The following is a 20,223-nucleotide window of genomic DNA, read 5'->3' as shown; positions in this document are numbered from 1 at the left end:
GTTGTACAATTTGGAAGAGGAAATAAACAGGCCGATTGTTATTTGGAAGAGGAGAAACTTCAAAATTCAGAAGTACAAAGGGACTTGGGGATCCTCTTGCAGGATAACCTAAAGGTTATCGGCAGTAAAGAAAGCGAATGCTCTGTTGGCATTCATTTCAAAGGGAATAGCATATCAGAGTAAAGAGGTGTTGATGAGGCTCTACATGACACTGGTGGGACCTCATTTGGAGAACTGTGAGCAGTTTTGGGCCCCTTATCTTAGAAGGGATGTAATGATGTTAGAGAGAGTACAGAGAAGATTTACCAGGATGATTCCAGAAATGCAAGGTCTAACATATGAGGAACGCTTATTGGCTCTTGGACTGTATCCATTGGAGTATAGAAGAATGAGAAGAGATGTCATAGAAACATTTTGAATGCTGAAAGCATTGGAAAGAGTAGATGTTAATAAGATGTTTCCCTTGGTGGGTGAGTCCAGAACAAGAGGCCACAGTCTTAAAATTAGAAGGTAACCATTTAAAACAGAGATGAGGAGAATTTACTTAGCCAGAGGGTCGTGGATTTGTGGAATTCATTGCCACATACAGCTTTGGAGGACCAACCATTGGGGGAGTTTAAGAGGGAGATTGATAGGTATCTAATGTCAGGGTATTAAAGAATATGGGGAAAAGGCCAGAATTTGGAACTAGATGTGAGAATGGTTTAGCTCAGGGTGGATTTAAAGAGAAAACTCGATGGGCTGAATGACCTACTTCTGTTCCTTTATCTTGTGACAAAGTTTTCAACCTGAAATGTAAATTCTGTTTTTCTCTCTCTCCATGGATGTTGCCGGACCTGCTGAGTATTCCCAGCAAGTTATTTGTTTTTGGGGACAGCACAGTTAGCTTGGCACTATTATGGTGACAGGGGTTCGAATCTGGCACTGCCTGTAAGGAATTTGTATGTTATCCTGTGACCTGCTTGGGTTTCCTCCCATCCTCCAAAATCACATGACCATGTAATAAACTCAGCAGAGAAACAGGCCAGTTGAGCCCTTCTAGTCCATGCCAAACACTTACTCCCACCAAGTCCATTGGACCCGCACCCAGCACATAATGCTTCACACCTCCCTCATCCATATACCTATCCAACTTTTCCTTAAATATTAAAATTGAACCCAAATCTAACATTTTGCCTGGAAGTTCATTCCACACTCCCACCACCCTCTGAGTGAAGAAATTCCCCCTCATGTTTTCCCTAAACTTTTCCCCCTTCAATCTCAATCCATGTCCTCTTATTTGAATCTCCCACAATGGAAAAAGCCTGTCCACATTGACTCTATCTGTACCCCTCATTATTTTATAACATAACATAACATAACAATTACAGCACGGAAACAGGCCATTAGGCCCTTCTAGTCCACACCGAACCAAACACCCCTCTCTAGTCCCACCTCCCTGCACAATGCCCATAACCCTCCATCTTCTTCTCATCCATATACCTGTCCAACCTTTCCTTAAATAATACAATTGACTCCGCCGCCACTATTTCTCCCGGAAGCTCATTCCACACCGCTACCACTCTCTGAGTAAAGAAGTTCTCCCTCATGTTACCTCTAAACTTCTGCCCCTTAACTCTTAACTCATGTCCTCTTGTTTCAATCTCTCCTACTCTTAACGGAAATAGTCTATCCACATCCACTCTGTCTATCCCTTTCATAATCTTAAATACTTCTATCAAATCCCCTCTCAACCTTCTACGCTCCAAAGAATAAAGACCTAATCTGCCCAATCTCTCCCTATACTCTAGATGCTTAAACCCAGGTAACATTCTGGTAAACCTTCTCTGCACTCTCTCCACTCTGTTTATATCCTTCCTATAATTAGGCGACCAGAACTGCACACAGAACTCCAAATTAGGCCGCACCAACGTCTTATACAATCTCAACATCACCTCCCAACTCCTATGTTCCATGCAATGATTGATAAAGACCAGCAAACTAAAAGCCTTCTTCACCACCCTATTCACGTGAGTTTCTACCTTCAGGGAACGATGTACCGTTACTCCTAAATCTTTCTGCTCTTCTGTATTCATCAATGCTCTCCCATTTACCCCGTATGTCCTGTTCTGATTCTTCTTACCAAAATGAAGCACCTCGCACTTATCAGCATTAAATTCCATCTGCCATTTTTCAGCCCACCTAAGCAGCCCAAATCCCTCTGCAATCCTTGAAAACCTTCTTCATTATCCACTATTCCACCTATCTTATTTACTAATTTACTAATCCAATTCACCACCCCATCATCTAGATCATTAATGTATATAACGAACAACATGGGCCCAATACAGATCCTTGAGGCACACCACTGGTCACCGGCCTCCAACCTGACAGACAATTATCCACTACCACTCTCTGGCCTCTCCCTTTCAGCCAATGTTCAATCCATTTGACTATCTCAAAATTTATACCTAAAGACTGCACCTTCCTAACTAACCTTCCATGTGGTACCTTATCGAAGGCCTTACTGAAGTCCATATAGACAACATCCACTGCGCTACCCTCATCCACATTCCTAGTCACCTCTTCAAAAAATAACACTATCAAATCACCCCTCAATCTTCTACAATGTAGGGAATAAAGTCCCAGCCTGCTCAACCTTTACCTGTAACTCATACCTTGAAACCCAGGCAACATTCTTGTAAATCTCCTCTGCACTCTCTCTATTCTATTTATATCCTTCCTGGAATTCGACGAATAAAACGGCACACAATATTCCAAATTTGGCCTCACCAATGCCTTAGACAACTTCAACATGACATCCCAACTCCTGTGTTCAATACTCTGATTTATGAAGGCCAACATACCAAATGCTTTCTTCACCACCCTATCTCCATGTCACTCAAATTTCAGGGAATTATGTTCCAGAATTCCTAAATCCCTTTGTTCTACTGGACTCCTCAATTATCTACCATTTAACGTGTCTGACCTTTGCTGCTTAGTCCTATCAAAATGTAGCTTCTCATATTTATCACTATTAAACTCCAACTGCCATCTTTCAGCCCACTCTTCTAACTGTCCTATATCCCACTGCAAGCTTTGATAACCTTCTTCACTGTCACTGTCCACAACACCACCAATCTTCGTATCATCTGCATACTTACTAATCCAATTTACCACCCTATCATCTAGATCATCTTATATATATGACAAACAACAATACCAATCCCTGAGGAACTCCACTAGTCACAACCTCCAACTGGACAAACAATTTTCCACCACTACTCTCTGCCATTTCCCATCCAACCATTTCACTACTTCAACATTAACACCGAATGATTAAACCTTCCTAACTAACCTCTTATGCAGAACCATGTCAAAGCCCTTACTAAAGTCCATATAGACAACATCCATAGCCATCCCCTCGTCAACCTTCTTAGTAACCTCCTCAAAAAACTCTGAAAGATTTGTTAAACATGATCTATCATGTAGAAAACTGTGTTGACTACTCCTAATCAATCCCTGTCTTTCCAAATAATTGTACATACCATCTCTAAGAATAATTTCCATTAATTTACCCATCATCGACGTCAGACTCAAAGGCCTATAATTACCAGGTTTACTCTTGAAGCCTTTTTTTAAAACAGTGGAACAACATGAGCTACCTTCCAATCCTCCTGTACCTCACCCGTGACCAGTGACGTTTTAAATATTTCTGTCAGAGCCCCCGCTATTTGGACACTAACCTCCCTCAAGGTTTTATGGAATATGTCGTCAGAACACGGAGATTTATCCACCTTTATTCTCTTTAAAATAGCCAATACTACCTAGTATATTATCCATGACCTCACTACCAGATTTCCTTACTTCACCTGGCTCAATATTCCTTTTCTTAGTGAATACTGAAGGAAAAAATCATTTAAAAGCTCCCCCATCTCACATAGCCTACCCCTCTGATCAAGGGGCCCAATTTTATCCTTCACTTCTTTTAATGTACCTGTAGAAACCCTTTGGATTTATTTTTACTTTGTCCGCCAAAGCAGTATCATATCTCCTTTTAACCTTTTGAATTTCTTTCTTAGGATTTTTTTCCCTCCTTATATTCCCCAAGTACCTCATCGATTCCCTGCTGTCTCTACCTGTTGTCCACATCCCTCTTCCTCCAAACCAAATGCTCAATATCCTTTGTAAACCAAGACACCCTATATTTTCTAACCTTTCCTTTAATCCTCACAGGGACAGACCAACTCTGTATTCTCAAAATTTCCCCTTTGAATATCCTCCATTTATCTGTAACATCCTTCCTTGAAAATAAATTCTCCCAATCCACACCCTCTAAATCCTTTCCCATCTCCTCAAAATTTGCCTTATTCCAATCAAGAATCTCAACCTTAGGCCCAGCCCTATCTTTCTCCATTATTAACCTAAAACTAATAGTATAATGATCACTAGTCCCAAAGTGTTCCCCAACTCAAACCTCTGCCACCTGACCTATCTCGTTCCCTAATAGGAGATCTAATACTGCCCCCTCTCTGGTCAGTTCTTCTATATATTGATTTAGAAAACTTTCCTGAACACATTTGACAAACTCCATCCCATCCAGGCCTTTTACAGTATGAGCGTCCTAGTCAATGTGTGGAAAGTTAAAATCTCCTGTAATCACCACCTTATGTTTATTACACATATATGCTAACTCCTTTCACATTTGCTCCTCTAATTCCCTCAGCCCATCAGTGGTCTAGAATACACACTCATTACTGTTTTCATGCATTTCCCATTCCTCAATTCCACCCGAATAGCCTCACTGGATGAGCCCTCCAATTTATCCTGCCATAGCACTGCTTAATGTTTTCTCTAACAAGCCATGCGACTCCTCCACCTTTTATCCACCCACCCCCACCCCCATTCTATCACACCTAAAATAACTGAATCCTGGAACATTTAGCTGCCAATCATGCCCCTCCGCAACCAAGTTTCACTGATGGCTACAATATCATATTTCCAGGTGTTAATCCATGCTCTAAGCTCATTCACCTTTCCTACAATGCTCCTTGCATTGAAATATATACACTTGAGAGAATGTCTTCTGTAAACATTCCTTTGATTACCACCTACTTTTACCACTCCCCCCTCCTTCATTAATATTCTCTCCATTCAAATCTAGTTCTTCTATCCAAAGCTCCGTACTCTCATTCCAATTCCCACCAGCTGCCAAACTAGTTTAAACCCTCCCCAACAGCTCTAGCAAACCTACCCATCAGGATATTGGTCCCCCTCCAGTTCAAGTGCAGCCTGTCCCTTTTGTACAAGTCAGACCTTCCCCAGAAGAGATCTCAATGATCCACAAATCTGAACCCCTGCTCCCTGTACCAACTCTTTAGCCACACATTCATCTGCCACATCTTCCTATTCCTACCTTCTCCAGCATGTGGCACAGGTAGCAATCCCAAGAACATCACCCTTGAGGTCCTGCTTTTTACCTTCTTTCCTAATTCTATATATTCTTTCTTCAGGACCTCATCCTCACTATGTCATTGGTCCCTACATGGACCACAACATCTGGCTGCTCACCCTCCCTCTCCAGAATGCTGTGTATTCAATCAGAGACATCCCTGACCCTGGCACCTGGGAGGCAACATACCAACTGGGAGCCCCAATTTCATCCAGCAAACTTCCTCTCTGCTCCCCAAACCAATGAGTCCCCAAATACAAGAGCTCTCCTCTTTCTCCCCACCCCCTTCTCTTCTGAGCCGAGGGGCCAGCCCCCGTGCCAGAGACCTGACCACTGCTGTGACTTGTCCCTAGTAGGTCGTTTCCCCCCCCCCCCCCCACATCCCCAGAAGTATCTAAAACATTGAGGGGAAGAGCCGCAGGGGTCTCCGCACTGTCTGTCTCCACCCCCCCACCACCCTTCCCTTTCCTCACAGTCACCCAGTTAACTGACTCCTGTCTGTTTGGGGTGACTGTCCCCCTGTAACTCCTATTGTCTCTACCTCCCTTATGAGGATTGGTAGGTGAACTGGATGTGATTGGGCAGCATGGGTTTCACTGGCTGGAAGGGCCTTCTATTGGACTGTATTTTGAGGGATAATGGAGCAAAAGTAAATGCACCTACTTCATCTGCTGCTACTTGTGTAATGCCAGGGTACTAGACGAAGGCATAAAAATGATGAAGGGGGAGAAATACCTCTCTTATCACCCAAAGAGATACATCTGGGACAGGGGTAGATGGAGGATTGATTTCAGGTAACATTGCAGCTCTATAAAACTCTGGCCCACCACATTTGGAGTATTGCACTCAATTCTGGTCACCTCATTATGTGAAGGATGTGGCAACTATGGAGAAGGTGGAGAGGAAAGTGAATTTTTAAAAATTTAGTCATACAGCACAGTAACAGGCCATTTCGGCCCACACATCTGTGCCGCCAAATTACCCTACACCCCCCACCCCCTGGGAAGGTTTCAAACAGTGGGAGGAAACTGGAGCTCCCGGGGAAAACCTACGTAGACAAGGGGAGAACTCCTCACACACCAGGCAGGATTTGAATTCAGGTCGCCGTAAAGGCGTGGCGCTAACTGCAATGCTAAATGTGCCGCCCTGGATAGGAGAACACGTCATGTGAAGCGAGGTTGACAGAGCTAGGGTGATGAAGCGATGAGAGGTGACTTCATAAAGGTCTAGAAGGACATGAGGGACTCAGCAGGACGGCCAGCTCCTTGTTCCTAGAAATACAACAGCAAACACCTGTTTAAGGTGAGTGGAGGGAAGTTAAGGAGAGATGTCAGATGCAAGTGTTTTTTTTTTAAAACAGAGTGGTGGGTACCTGGAATGCCTTATCAGGGGTGGTGGTACAACAGGGATGTTTTAGACGTACCCATGGATGCAAGAGAAATGGAAGTGTTATGGGTGTGAGGTAGGGAAGGGTTAAACTGTTGTGGAGTAGGTTCATAGAGGTCAATACCACATCAGGGGCTGCAAAACCCATACAGCTCACTCTGCTCTGGGATAATTGATGCCCTTTCGAAGATGGGTGCTCAGCACAGCCTCAGCCTGTTCCTCCTGCTAAATGGAGCATTTCCTGTGACTGTTTTCTGCTTTATAATTCAGACCAATGTGTGATACAAACTTATTCCTTTTGCTCACACTGTTGGTGACTTGATCTCATCAATTATTCCAAATCATATGACTGTTCAGCACCACGACCGTGCGGTGATTAAATTACTGAACCTGTAATCCACAGGCCTGGGCTATTGATTTACAGACACACAGTTGAATCCCATCATGGCAGCTGAGGATTTTAAATTCAGTTCATTAAACAAATCTGTGGTGAGCAGCCCATTTCCAAAGCAAGGAATACAATGGTCATAAAAAACCCCATCTGGTTCAAGGATGCCTTTCAGGGGACGAAATCCACTGTGCTGACCTGGGCTGGGGGTAGCTCATGGTGACGGGTCTGCCTCGTCAATGTCCTCTGCAACAACCCAACCAAGCAGTTGGAGGTGCCTTGCGCACAGATAAATTACTTCTCATTTTGCATATGAGCCCTGTCAGTATCGCATGGCGTAAGCTGGAGTATTGGATAACGCCCTTAATTTACAAGGGGACACTCGATACCTTAACCTGCTCCCTCTCCCTGCTGAGCTAATGGGAGAAGCATTTGCAATGATGTGGTGAATCCCCTGCCCCCCCCCCCCCCTCCTCCATGCCCGGTAACCAGACACCTTGGAATGCGGCTCTCCCTCCTGTGTATCGCACACCAACAGCGCTCCGTGGTCCACAGACATCTCCCGGATTTGGCCGCTCTCCCCAAATCAGTTCCATTTCAAGATTAAAAGGCAAGCATTTCTCACCGTAAGGAACACAAATCTGCTTGGTTGGGGAGGGAGGGGTGTCACGAAACCGAGAGGATTGCTGTCGTTGTAATAAAGACACAGCAGCGCTGGAGGAAGTCGGCAGGTCTCGCCACACTCGCAGGAGGTGATAGATTACTGAAGTTTCAGATCTGAGCCAATACCCGCAAATGGAAGGAACCTCACCAACCAGATGGCACTAACATCGACTCCTCTAATTTCCATTAGCCCAACAACCAACCCCCATCTATCCCTATTCCTCCTTTCCTCGAGTCGTTTCCTTCTCTTTCCCCATCCCTCGGCTTACCTTCTGCGTTCCCAGAGCAACCTGGAACTGTCCTGTAATTCAACCCCTCCATTCCTGCTACCGTCCTGTGATTCACCCCTCCATTCCGGAACCATACTGTAATTCAACCCCTCCATTCCCGGTACCACCCTGTAATTCAACCCCTCCATTCCCGGTACCACCCTGTAATTCAACCCCTCCATTTCCATTACCGTCCTGTAATTCAACCCCTCCATTCCCGGTACCACCCTGTAATTCAACCCCTCCATTTCCGCTACCGTCCTGTAATTCAACCCCTCCATTTCCATTACCATCCTGTAATTCAACCCCTCCATTTCCGCTACCATCCTGTAATTCAACCCCTCCATTTCCGCTACCATCCTGTAATTCAACCCCTCCATTTCCACTACCGTCCTGTAATTCAACCCCTCCATTTCCGCTACCGTCCTGTAATTCAACCCCTCCATTTCCGCTACCGTCCTGTAATTCAACCCCTCCATTTCCATTACCGTCCTGTAATTCAACCCCTCCATTTCCACTACCGTCCTGTAATTCAACCCCTCCATTTCTGCTACCGTCCTGTAATTCAACCCCTCCATTTCCGCTACCGTCCTGTAATTCAACCCCTCCATTTCCGCTACCGTCCTGTAATTCAACTCCTCCATTTCCGCTACCGTCCTGTAATTCAACCCCTCCATTTCCGCGACCGTCCTGTAATTCAACCCCTCCATTTCCACTACCGTCCTGTAATTCAACCCCTCCATTCCCGGTACCATCCTGTAATTCAACCCCTCCATTCACGCTACCGTCCTGTAATTCAATCCCTCCATTTCCGCTACCGTCCTGTAATTCAACCCCTCCATTTCCATTACCGTCCTGTAATTCAACCCCTCCATTTCCGCTACCGTCCTGTAATTCAACCCATCCATTTCCGCTACCGTCCTGTAATTCAACCCCTCCATTTCCGCTACCGTCCTGTAATTCAACCCCTCCATTTCCGCTACCGTCCTGTAATTCAACTCCTCCATTTCCGCTACCGTCCTGTAATTCAACCCCTCCATTTCCGCGACCGTCCTGTAATTCAACCCCTCCATTTCCACTACCGTCCTGTAATTCAACCCCTCCATTCCCGGTACCATCCTGTAATTCAACCCCTCCATTCCCGCTACCGTCCTGTAATTCAATCCCTCCATTTCCGCTACCGTCCTGTAATTCAACCCATCCATTTCCGCTACCGTCCTGTAATTCAACCCCTCCATTCCCGGTACCACCCTGTAATTCAACCCCTCCATTCCCGGTACCATCCTGTAATTCAACCCCTCCATTCCCAGTACCATCCTGTAATTCAACCCAACCATTCCCAGTACCACCCTGTAATTCAACCCTTCCATTCCCGGTACCACCCTGTAATTCAACCCCTCCATTCCCGGTACCATCCTGTAATTCAACCCCTCCATTCCCAGTACCATCCTGTAATTCAACCCAACCATTCCCAGTACCACCCTGTAATTCAACCGCTCCATTCCCGGTACCACACTGTAATTCAACCCCTCCATTCCCGGTACCACCCTGTGATTCAACCCCTCCATTCCCGGTACCACCCTGTGATTGAACCCCTCCATTCCCGGTACCACCCTGTAATTCAACCCCTCCATTCCCGGTACCACCCTGTAATTCAACCCCTCCATTTCCATTACCATCCTGTAATTCAACCCCTCCATTTCCGCTACCGTCTTGTAATTCAACCCCTCCATTCCCGGTACCACCCTGTAATTCAACCCCTCCGTTCCCGGTACCATCCTGTAATTCAACCCCTCCATTTCCATTACCACCCTGTAATTCAACCCCTCCATTCCCGGTACCATCCTGTAATTCAACCCCTCCATTTCCATTACCATCCTGTAATTCAACCCCTCCATTTCTGCTACCGTCCTTTAATTCAATCCCTCCATTTCCGCTACCGTCCTGTAATTCAACCCCTCCATTCCCGGTAGCACCCTGTAATTCAACCCCTCCATTCCCGGTACCACCCTGTAATTCAACCCCTCCATTCCCGGTACCACCCTGTAATTCAACACCTCCATTTCCGCTACCGTCCTGTAATTCAAATCCTCCATTCACAGTACCATTCTACACCCTTTCCAACTTCCCTGAATTCAAAAACAATGTGACAATGAAACATCACAGGCTCTAACCTCCAATGAATGGATCCTTGTGAGGCACGACCTCAAGAAGGCAGCCAATATCACAAAGGAGCCCAATCATCCTTGGTCACAACCTCTTCTCAATGCTACTTTCAGGCATAACACACAGCAGGCAGAGAAGGTTTGCAATTATTTTGCCGGGACTTGAGGAACTGAGTTACAGGGAAGGGTTAAACAGGTTAGGAATTTATTCCCTGGAGCGTGTAAGAATGAGGGGAGAGGTATACAAAATTATGATGGGTTGATAGATAGAGTAGGCTTTTTCCACTGAGGGTAGGTGAGATAAAATCCAGAAGACACGGGTTAAGGGTGAAAGGGGAAAAGTTTAATGGGAACATTAGGGGGAGCTTTGCACAGAGAGTTGAACGAGCTACCAGCTGAAGTTGAGAATACAGGCTCAATTTTGAAATATAGGAAAAAATTTAGACAGGTACATGGATGGGAGGTGTATGGAGGGATATGGTCCGGGAGCAGGTCAGTGGGACTAGACAGAAAAAGAGTTTGGCACAGACTAGAAGGGCCTGTTTCTGCACTGCAGTGGTCTATGAAGATCAACACCTCTAAGTTCAAGAGCAGGTTCTTTCCAACAGCTATCAGGGCCTTGTATATTCCCTTGTTACACTGATCAAGATCTTCTCCGACAGCACCATTATCTCATTTTCTCATTGTCACTTTTAGTTTAATTAGTTTACTCTGATACTTTTCTTTGTAAGTACCCGTTTGACTGCAGCAAGTAAGAATTTCGGTGCATACTTACAGACGATGAGAGTGGGGAAGAGGGAGATCAGATCGCATCTGTTCCCTGGGCACTCCCAGAGCCAAGTTTACCACCTAAAGAACCCTTGCCCCACAAAGTGCCCCATCTTGCACATACCACTAACTCTCTCGCATGAGCTGCGCACCTGTGGGCGATGGCGGGCTTTGGCCCTTCCCCTTTGAACCGAGGAATGTCTTCGTGAAGGAACGCCAGTCCACACGACATGGTCTCGGCGATGTGGCCCAGCTCATTCCAGCTGAGCACGCTCCCCTTCAGGTAATCCGACAAGGAGCCCTGGGAGGGGGGGGGGGGGTGAAGGAGAGACAAAGTCAGCCACCTCCAGATCAGAGCACTTTATTGAGGGAAGATAACACTGGACAATGAAGGTTTTGCTTCCTGAACACTTTTGGGTGCATTTTATGGATTTGGGCAGCTGAATATGAAAGTTGCCTTTAAATTTTCCTATCATGCATCATTTTATTTTTAGATATAATGTTTTTTTTTGTGATTTCCTGTCGCATTTTTAGTCTTCTTCAAACATGTCACTGATAATCCATTTTCTGCATTCACACTTGGACTTCTTCCCTGCTGCTCTTGGCGCAGTCCAGTGACAAACACGGTGAAAGGTTTCTGCAGGACATTGTGAATATGGAGGGCAACTGGAATCCATCAATGCTGGCCATCTATTGTTGGATACTGACACGAGAGGCATCAGATGCCGAGTACAAATGAAAATCAGCGGCAAAACTATTTTAGGTCAGTTGAACTAACGCAATGTTAGTTTAATGTTTCTCCAACTTCCTCCGATATACAGCAAATATAAAATTATCTTTGTGTTCAGCTTGAAGTTGTCTATTATAATCCGCATATTTTTTTCTGGAAGCAAATCTTTTGAAACAACCTCCAGCTTCTTCAGTCTATGCACATGATGTGTGTGGCCTCCCTGCCTGTCTGGAGTGTGTGTATTGCGGGTGGTCACGTGTCCTCCCTGTCTGAAACTTTTTCAGAGGTCACATCACCTGTCAATCAAGGTTGGACTCCAGTCAACCATTAGTGCACACCTTGCCATTGGCTAATTTAAATCACCTAGGTCAATATTGGCAAGACACTCAGATCAGAACTATAAAACTTCAATGCATAGCACATTCTCTCTCTCTTTTTGTCATCTCCGAGAGAACACCCTGTTTCACTCCAGGCCAAGAACTGTGGAACGGCACTGTAGAAATTGTTTGGTAAGGTGGGCACTACTGGTATGTGGTGGTAAGGGTTGGGAGCATCTGAGTAAATATCCCAAGTAGCATAGAGCTGTGCTGGCACTGAGACAAGGTGTGGCGGGTATCATATTGTTCCTTTTCCTTGACTGTATGTAACAGCACTGGTGTGTGTGCGTGTGTGGATGCACGTGGGAAAGGGACACTGAGAAGCCTCTTGTATACACCCACACAGACTAACCCGGAGAGTGTCCTTCATTCACAGGATGATTAACCTGCGGGCCCTGGAACCAGTGATAGCAGCACTGAGCACTGGTTGGACGCAAGGCTAATGAATATGCCAACAGAGCCAACAATTTGAATGCTACGGACAGACTGCCAACACTGATCTCTGCCAACACTGAAAACAAAGACTCTTGTGGGTGGGGGGGGAGGTGGGGGGGAACTGTCCAGGTCTGCGGGTTTTCATATTCCTGTGTTGGGAAGGTAACGATCGTTAACCATTTCACCCTGATACCAATAACAGAGCACATCCAGCTTCCCAATGGGGTGAGTGGCCCGGAGGTAGGTCTTTCCCTGTGTATAATCTGGCCAATACAAAGTCCCGACTCTCAACGTGAGTCCCCGAACTGTGAGCAATTCTTGGGATTGTTTGTGCAGACGGTACAGCCAGCGCTGCTCTGAGTAATCGGGGGGAGTGCGAGCAGGAACAGAATCCAGGCACGAGAGGATGGTAAATGGTACGTCCTGGTTACCCATGGCTGCTATCTGGGATGCAAGCCACCACATGCCTCATAGATCTGAAGAAGCGCCCGGACAAATGGCCACCGTGATGGAGACGCTGGCTTATGGCTATAGCACTTTGCCATGAGGAGGAGTCAGGATGGCCCTGGACTACCTGCACGTGGATGGAGATGGTAGCGGTGCTGTTGTCGGTAAGAAGCGGGGGCACTTGCATTCCGGGCCAGTCAAGGAATACCACTCACTCGCCACACCGAGAGTCAGTGAACAAGTTAAACGAGCCAGGGACCAGTCCCTAGGACACAACTCCCCATGAGGAAGCTGGTGGACCTGTGGAGCTGAAGGGGAAGTTGGCAGGCTATCAGTGGGTATGGGTTGTGTGTGATACAGATATGTCTGCAGGGTACTAGCCTGTAAATGGATTGGCATGGTGTGGTGATTTCTGAGCGGCGGAATACTGTGCGGATGGTTATATGGCCTCTTCAGTGAGCCCAACATCAGAAGTGACCTCACCTGCCAATCAAACCTACCCACCTGTGAGGCTGATATGTGACTAGTTCTTACAGCAGATATGTGAATGGCCCTCTGGGTGTCAGTGAGGATGACATGTGATTGGTCCAAGCAAGTCATGTGATCAGGCCCTGCAATTGAAAACCCATGTCTGGAGTCTGTTTGGTCTCTTTTTTTACTGTTGCCTCAAGACCAGCACGGAAGTCCAGGCTGCCTGCCGCAGGGGGACTTGGAGGGCTGACTGCAATGGGCCTGTCTCTGATCCTGAGCTGTGGTCAATGCTGGAAACCATGCTCATTGACATACTTGTTAGTTGCAGCTAATTTACTGTTCATTAGTGTGCTGTGCCTGTGGAAGGATGGGCATTGAGTCTTTAACCCTTGCATTTCTAATCAGGAGTTCAGAATGTTTAGCAGTGATTTACTTGCAGCTGATGTATAGTTATTTGTGTATTATTCCGGGGTGGGTTGTGGGTGTGTTTTCCCTTTAGTGAATTCCCCTTTGTCGAAATAAAGCCTACTGTGTGTTGATAACACATGTCCAGCCTTGATTCTCTTTGAACCCATCAAGCCTATTCTGAACATCAGATTAACTCATCTCCGGTACAAATTACACGAACATGAATGTCTTTTTAATTAACGACACGAAGAGCAATGGGAACGGGAGCCTCGTGCTGGGCCAGCATTTTACTGGCATGGAGGGGTTACTCATTATTAGGAGCGGAGGTATAATTACGACTGTCGACCCTACCCGTTCATGGAAAGAAGAGATGAGCCAGAGCTCGGTCTCGAGGCTCGAGCCACGCTTTTCAGATCCAATGTAGCGCAAGACGTTTTCGTGCTTCATTCCGGGAGTGGTGTAAATGTCCCGCTCATTCTGCCACGACAGCTTGTCCTTTAAGCAGAAAGGAAGCACAAATGTGTCAAGAGCGGAGACAAAGGCAACACACAATTCTATAAGGGATTGGATGTTCTCCTCCATCGCCACCACCCACCAGAGACGGCCTCAACCTCGCCTTCAGTTCTGGCCCCACCTCATGGGGAGTTCGAGACAGCGATCTCTGCCATTGCCTAAGGATGCAAGAGTGGCTCAGCGAGAGCACCATCCATATTCAAGGTTATTATCCTCCGACAGCACATACACAAACAGATGGAACAGCCCTTCTAAAGACCACGGTGCCCAGATAATACACAGCACCTATAATCACAGATATCAGCCAAATCCTCCAAGCATTATAGTGCCCTGAAATGAGGGGACTATGTATAAGTGCTGTGATTTCTACATGGCCTAACCAAAATGTACACAACCCCCGCAGGTTTTGGTAGGGTGGGAAGAAACCCACGCAGAGCATACAAACTCCTTACAGACAGCACTGGATTCGAACCTGGGTCACTGGGACTGTCAGAGACCTTGCGTTAACCGCTACGCTAACTGTGCCACCCTAGAAATATATATATATAAATATTTTGGACTTGTTTTCATCAATCTAACATCCTGCGGAAAGATATTATTTCCCGGCCTAGCAGTCCTGATTTCGATGCTCTCACTCCTCCTTCTTGATGATATTAGGTCAAAGGCACTCTGTGATGAATTCAAGGGACCCTCCATAATTCTTTGAGCTCTATTTAAACAAAACTCCTGGTGAACGTTAGTAGAGGAAAAGGAGGCCCCAGTTATCTCGGCCATTTTGAAGATCCCCTGGATTAACCTCCAATCCGAGGTCCGTAGGACACAATGATTCGGCCAGACACTCAACTGTTGTCAAGGTCGTCGATGAGGCTCAACCCTCAAGAGACACTTGAGATCAGGGGAGATCTACTCCTTCCTGAACACAGAACCGGACAGTAGAAGACGTGACCTTTGGCACATCACCCATGAAGTAGCCCACTTTATACCAATCTATTACCTTTTCAGGTGGACTATGGAGCCTGTTTCCCCGTAACTTCAAGCCACATACCCCGCGTACTTGGGAGTACTGCATCCAGTATTATGAGACAAATTTAGAAGTCTGAGAGGGACAAACATGAAACATAAACGGCTTCTCTATCCATGGAGACAGCCCGACTTGCTGCAGTATTTTCTGTTACTACTATCTTCTATCCCATCAGTTTTAACATCATCGAGATCTCTGTCACAAGTCTCACGGGCAGGTCGATGACGTGAATTGCAGAGGGTATCAGCTCAGGGAATCAGAAGGACGATCGCCTATAATCTGGAACAAGCCACAAGGCCCAAATGATCTTCTCAGCCAAAGCAATATGACAGAAGCACGCATTGATCCTCAATTGGGCGGGATGGATTTCACGGGCCAGGAGGTGGTGGTGTTAACGTTTTTAAAAATTAAAATTTGTAGGGTTGGTGCAGGCAACGACTCCAGCAGGATGACTCAACCAGTTTAGGCTGGAGGGGCAGAATGGCCCCATTCGCTGCACGGTGCGTCCAATTCCATACTGGTTGTGGCAGCTTGCGATCCCACAACAGCTGCACTTCAGGAGTAGTTAAATGCCCGTAAACTGCTTTGGGACAACCCAATGGCAGGGGGTGCAGAGCCAACCTCGCCATTTCTCTCCTCCTTGATGAAGCGAAACCCATCAGGGGCTGAAAGCTCATTTGCATTAATTATGTTAGCACCAGTGGTGGCGTCAAAGCGCCGCCTTGGCAACTAGATGAGAGAGCGTTTGGTCGTTTCCCTCCCCCACCCCCCTCTCCCGAGAGGATCGAGGGCCCTGCAGACAGCCACGGTGGACGGAGAATAAATGTGTATAAATATACACGCAGGCCGCAGATGCAGCGACAGTGAGCTATTTGTCTGCCTGCAGGCCGTGAATCATCCTATCTACACGCACGCTGTTCCCAGTTAATGAGGGACGAGACCAAGGCTCGGAGCAAAATCATAAATTAATCTTGTTAAACCCACTGAGGATGCAGTTTCTCCCAAGCCACCAGTGCAAACAAAAGCCACTGCTGCCAATATGGAGAAAGCCACAACATAATCTCCAATTCATTAGCAGGATGCCATCAAATACCTGGTTAATTTTACATTAGCCACCCCCTCCCCACCCCCCCACAACCCTGGTTAGATATTTCCTAAAGACTTTGCAATGTGACCACCACCCCCTTCATTGGTCACCCGCTCTCTATGCCCCACCTTACACTTCTCCTATTGGACAGCAAGCAGACTCCTTGCTATCTGATTGGAGGATAGGTGACTTGGCAGTCAGCCAGATTCTGCAACTCATTAATTATTTTAAATTCAAAGATTGTGTCTCCTGGAAGAAAAAAAACAAGAAACAAAAACATTTAAACTCCTGCATGAACAGGCTGATGGCGAGGTAGAAGAGGTGGATACAATTGGAACCCTTCAGACCAGTGGTTCTCCACCTTTTTCTTTCCACTCACACACCACTTTAAGTATTCCTTATGCCATTGGTGCTCTGTGATTAGTAAGGGATTGCTTTAGGAGGTATGTGAGTGGAAAGAAAAAGTTTGGAAACTCCTGTTTTAATCGTCCCTCATTGACTTGTTATGTGCACGGTTTCAGAACTCCAAAGGAAATGGACCAATGACAATTTTTCTCAAGCCAAATATTTCAGTAACAATTGGGTCTGGAGCAGTGATTCTCAACTTTCCCACCCACATCCCACCTTAAGCAATCCCTTACTAATCACAGAGCACTGATGGCATAGGGATTACTTAAGGTGGGATGTGAGTGGAAAGAAAAAGGTTGAGAACCACTGATTTAGATTGTGCGTCCCTGTTTTCAGGGACTACCACTAAGCACATATACCGCACATGCCAGTGTAGAGGACGATCCCTGAAACTTAAAGATTTCACTTTAAAATTGGATTGTCCTATAAGCCAGGTCTAAAATTCGAGCCCCGATGGCGAAATCTCATTGCTGGCTGCAACATAATCTCGTGCATGCTGTTAGTTATTTGGGAAGTCTCAGCGCTTCCCGGCAAACTCCATCCGCCCAGTCCGACTGTACAAGCTTTGAACAGCCTGTTACAGGAGCCAGCGTTGGTTTAGTTTAAATATCCAAATAAAGTTAAAACCTTTCTGTTCCTAAAATATTGTGATTTGCTTTTTCTACTGGTCGGCGGTAAGTGCCAGTTTTTAGGGGTTGCCTTCATTTTAATTTATTTCATTTAAATTTAGACATACAGCGCGGAAAACAGGCCATTTCGATCCACGAGTCCGTGCTGCCCAATTTACACCCAATTGACCTTCACATTTCGAACAGTGGGAAGAAACCGAAGCCCCCAAGAGAAAATCCACACAGAACATACAAAGTCCTTACAGACAGCATAAGATTCGAACCCCGGTCCCGATCACTGGCGCTGTAATGGTACTGCGCTAACCGCTACGCCAACCCAATACAAAGGGTATCACTCAAAACCTACATTTTAGGTGGAATTTCTATAGGCCAGCATATACAGTACTCTAAGTCCATTCTCTGGGACTGGTTTTGTACCCAACCACCAGCTGGTCTGCACTGCTGTTCGTACGGTAGTTTACTCATTGTCCCAGCCCGGAGTATATATTGTGAAAGGTTAAAAATGGCCAGAGCCCAAAGAGTTAAAAGACCAAAAATAAATAATCTGTCTCATCACTTCATTTTTCTAGCACACAATACAACTGAATATTTAAAGCAAAAGATGAAGGTCTGCAGACACCGTGACTGAAGCAAAGACACAATTCAGCACCAGGTTTTCACTGAAATCGCGGTGCCTGAAGACTTTTGTGTTTCACACCTACCCGCTGCAAAATCTCTTCAAGCGATGCTTACCCTGAAGAAGTTCTCTCCTGCACGCCGAGGGGGTTCTATGGGAGCCTCTCTCACTGCCCCCCCCCCCCCCATCTGTACTACATTTTGCTCATAACTTGATGAAGGGCTCAAGCCCAAAACGTTGGTTTATGTATCTTTATCTTTGCTACATAAATATTTATCTTTCCTTTGATATTTATGATCTCTTTTTCAGTCTTGGCCTATTGTGGTAGGTTAATTACATTTTTACAATTGTCGCTGGTGCAGCAAAAACAATTTTGGTGCTTGTGTGTATGACAATAAACTCTCACTGACATTGAAGACATTAAGACAGAAACATGGATAAGAAAGATTGAAGAGGGTATGGATCAAACTACAGGAAAGATATCACTTATATTTATAGAGAGCAAGGATGTTGCCCGGACTTCAGGAACTGAGTTACTGGGAAAGGTTAAACAGGTTAGGACTTTACTCCCTGGTGCGTCGGAGAATGAAGAGAGATTTGATAGAGGTGTACGAAGTTATGAGGGGTATAGGTAGAGTAAATACAAGCAGGCTTTTCCCACTGAGGTTGGATGAGACAAGAACTAGAAGACATGGGTTAAGGGTGAAAGGGAAAATGTTCGAGGGGGAACTTCACGCAGAGAGTGTGGAGCGAGCTGCCAGTTGAAGTGGTGAATGCGGGCTCAATTTTGACAGGGAACATTTGGACAGCTACATGGAAGGGAGGGGTGTAGAGGGCTATGGTCCAGGTCCAGGTCAATGGGACTAGGCAGAATAATAGATCGGCATAGACTAGATGGCTTGAAAGGCCATCGGTGCTGCAGCGTTCTGTGGTTCTAAATCCAGGCAAACAGAGGTTAGCTCAGGTAGGTAACGAGCCAGAGGACCTTGTCCCGTGCTGTACCACTCCATGTCCATTGGTAGATTCCTAAACACTGGAGCTGAATGCCCATCTCCAGCCACATTAGTCAGCCGGTGACGTTAATCAGCCCCTCTCCTCACGCACGCCCCCCCCCACCGATGGGGATTCCCTACCTCCACCATTTCTCGACCAAAGCCCCTGCTGGAATTCAGCTGCATTATTCGTTCACTGAAGCCATCATCACAAGATTCCAAGTTAAAGGAACAGAAGCAGGCCATTAGGCCCATCGAATCTGTTCCGTGACTCGACACGAAGCTGAACGATGCTCACAATTTCCAGCCTTCCCTTCGCCCCCCCCCATACTGGTCCTATTGGATAATGCCTTTGCGGGGACACAGGGCTTGGACTCCTTCCCCAGGAAGTCTCGTCATTGTGCACTAGGAGTGCTGGATGGGTCAGCCACAGAATGCTCAGGTACTGGATGCAGTGAGCTAGGATCTCACTTATACATGCATACATCCATCAAAATAAAGCCCTCATTAATATTAACAATGTATTAATATTAATACGGAGAGGTGGGGGAGGGGGCAGGGAACTTATTGCTCTGTGATGCCCCAACTCCTCAAGGGCTTTAAAAGTAATTTCCATCTTGATGAGGGAATGACATCAAAACACAAGGGGAAATAAATGAAGTCATGGGTAAAGTTGAAGTAAAAACACAAAGCTGGAGAAAAACAGCAGATCAACCAGCTTTATATAGCAAAGATAAAGGTACCCTGGGGGGAAGGGGGGGTGTATCTATGGCAGAAATGGCCAACCTTTTAAATTCCATGCTTCAAAATAAACGGCGTCAAGGAGGCCTTGAGAGAACAGGCCTTAGTGGCCGCCATGTTGTATTTGGCTTCGACCTTTTAATAAGTTGAGAGTGAAGGGAGAATGAAGAAGGGTGGACGGAGTGGAGAAGAGGTGTGTGGTCTTTGTACGTCGGGGGTGGGGGGGCAGCGCTGACGGGGGGGGAGAATGGGACTCTGTTTAGGCAAATCAGGCCTCT

General features: G+C 46.2%; 1 protein-coding gene across 1 annotated transcript in view; it reads right to left on the bottom strand.

Moving 5' to 3' along the window:
* acvr2ba (activin A receptor type 2Ba) overlaps positions 1 to 20,223 on the bottom strand; it is a 137,305-nt gene that overhangs the window by 18,528 nt on the left and 98,554 nt on the right. Inside the window, exons 6-7 of the mRNA XM_069917414.1 lie at positions 14,290 to 14,433; positions 11,223 to 11,371 (exon numbers count right to left, since the gene is read on the bottom strand). Of these exons, the coding sequence (XP_069773515.1) occupies positions 11,223 to 11,371; positions 14,290 to 14,433 (293 nt within the window). The remainder of the gene's footprint in view (positions 1 to 11,222; positions 11,372 to 14,289; positions 14,434 to 20,223) is intronic.

This window comes from Narcine bancroftii, chromosome 1 (assembly GCF_036971445.1).
Source record: "Narcine bancroftii isolate sNarBan1 chromosome 1, sNarBan1.hap1, whole genome shotgun sequence".
Taxonomy (NCBI): domain Eukaryota; kingdom Metazoa; phylum Chordata; class Chondrichthyes; order Torpediniformes; family Narcinidae; genus Narcine; species Narcine bancroftii.
The sequence above is the reverse complement of the archived record's forward strand: the minus strand, read 5'-3'. Positions and strand labels throughout refer to the sequence as shown.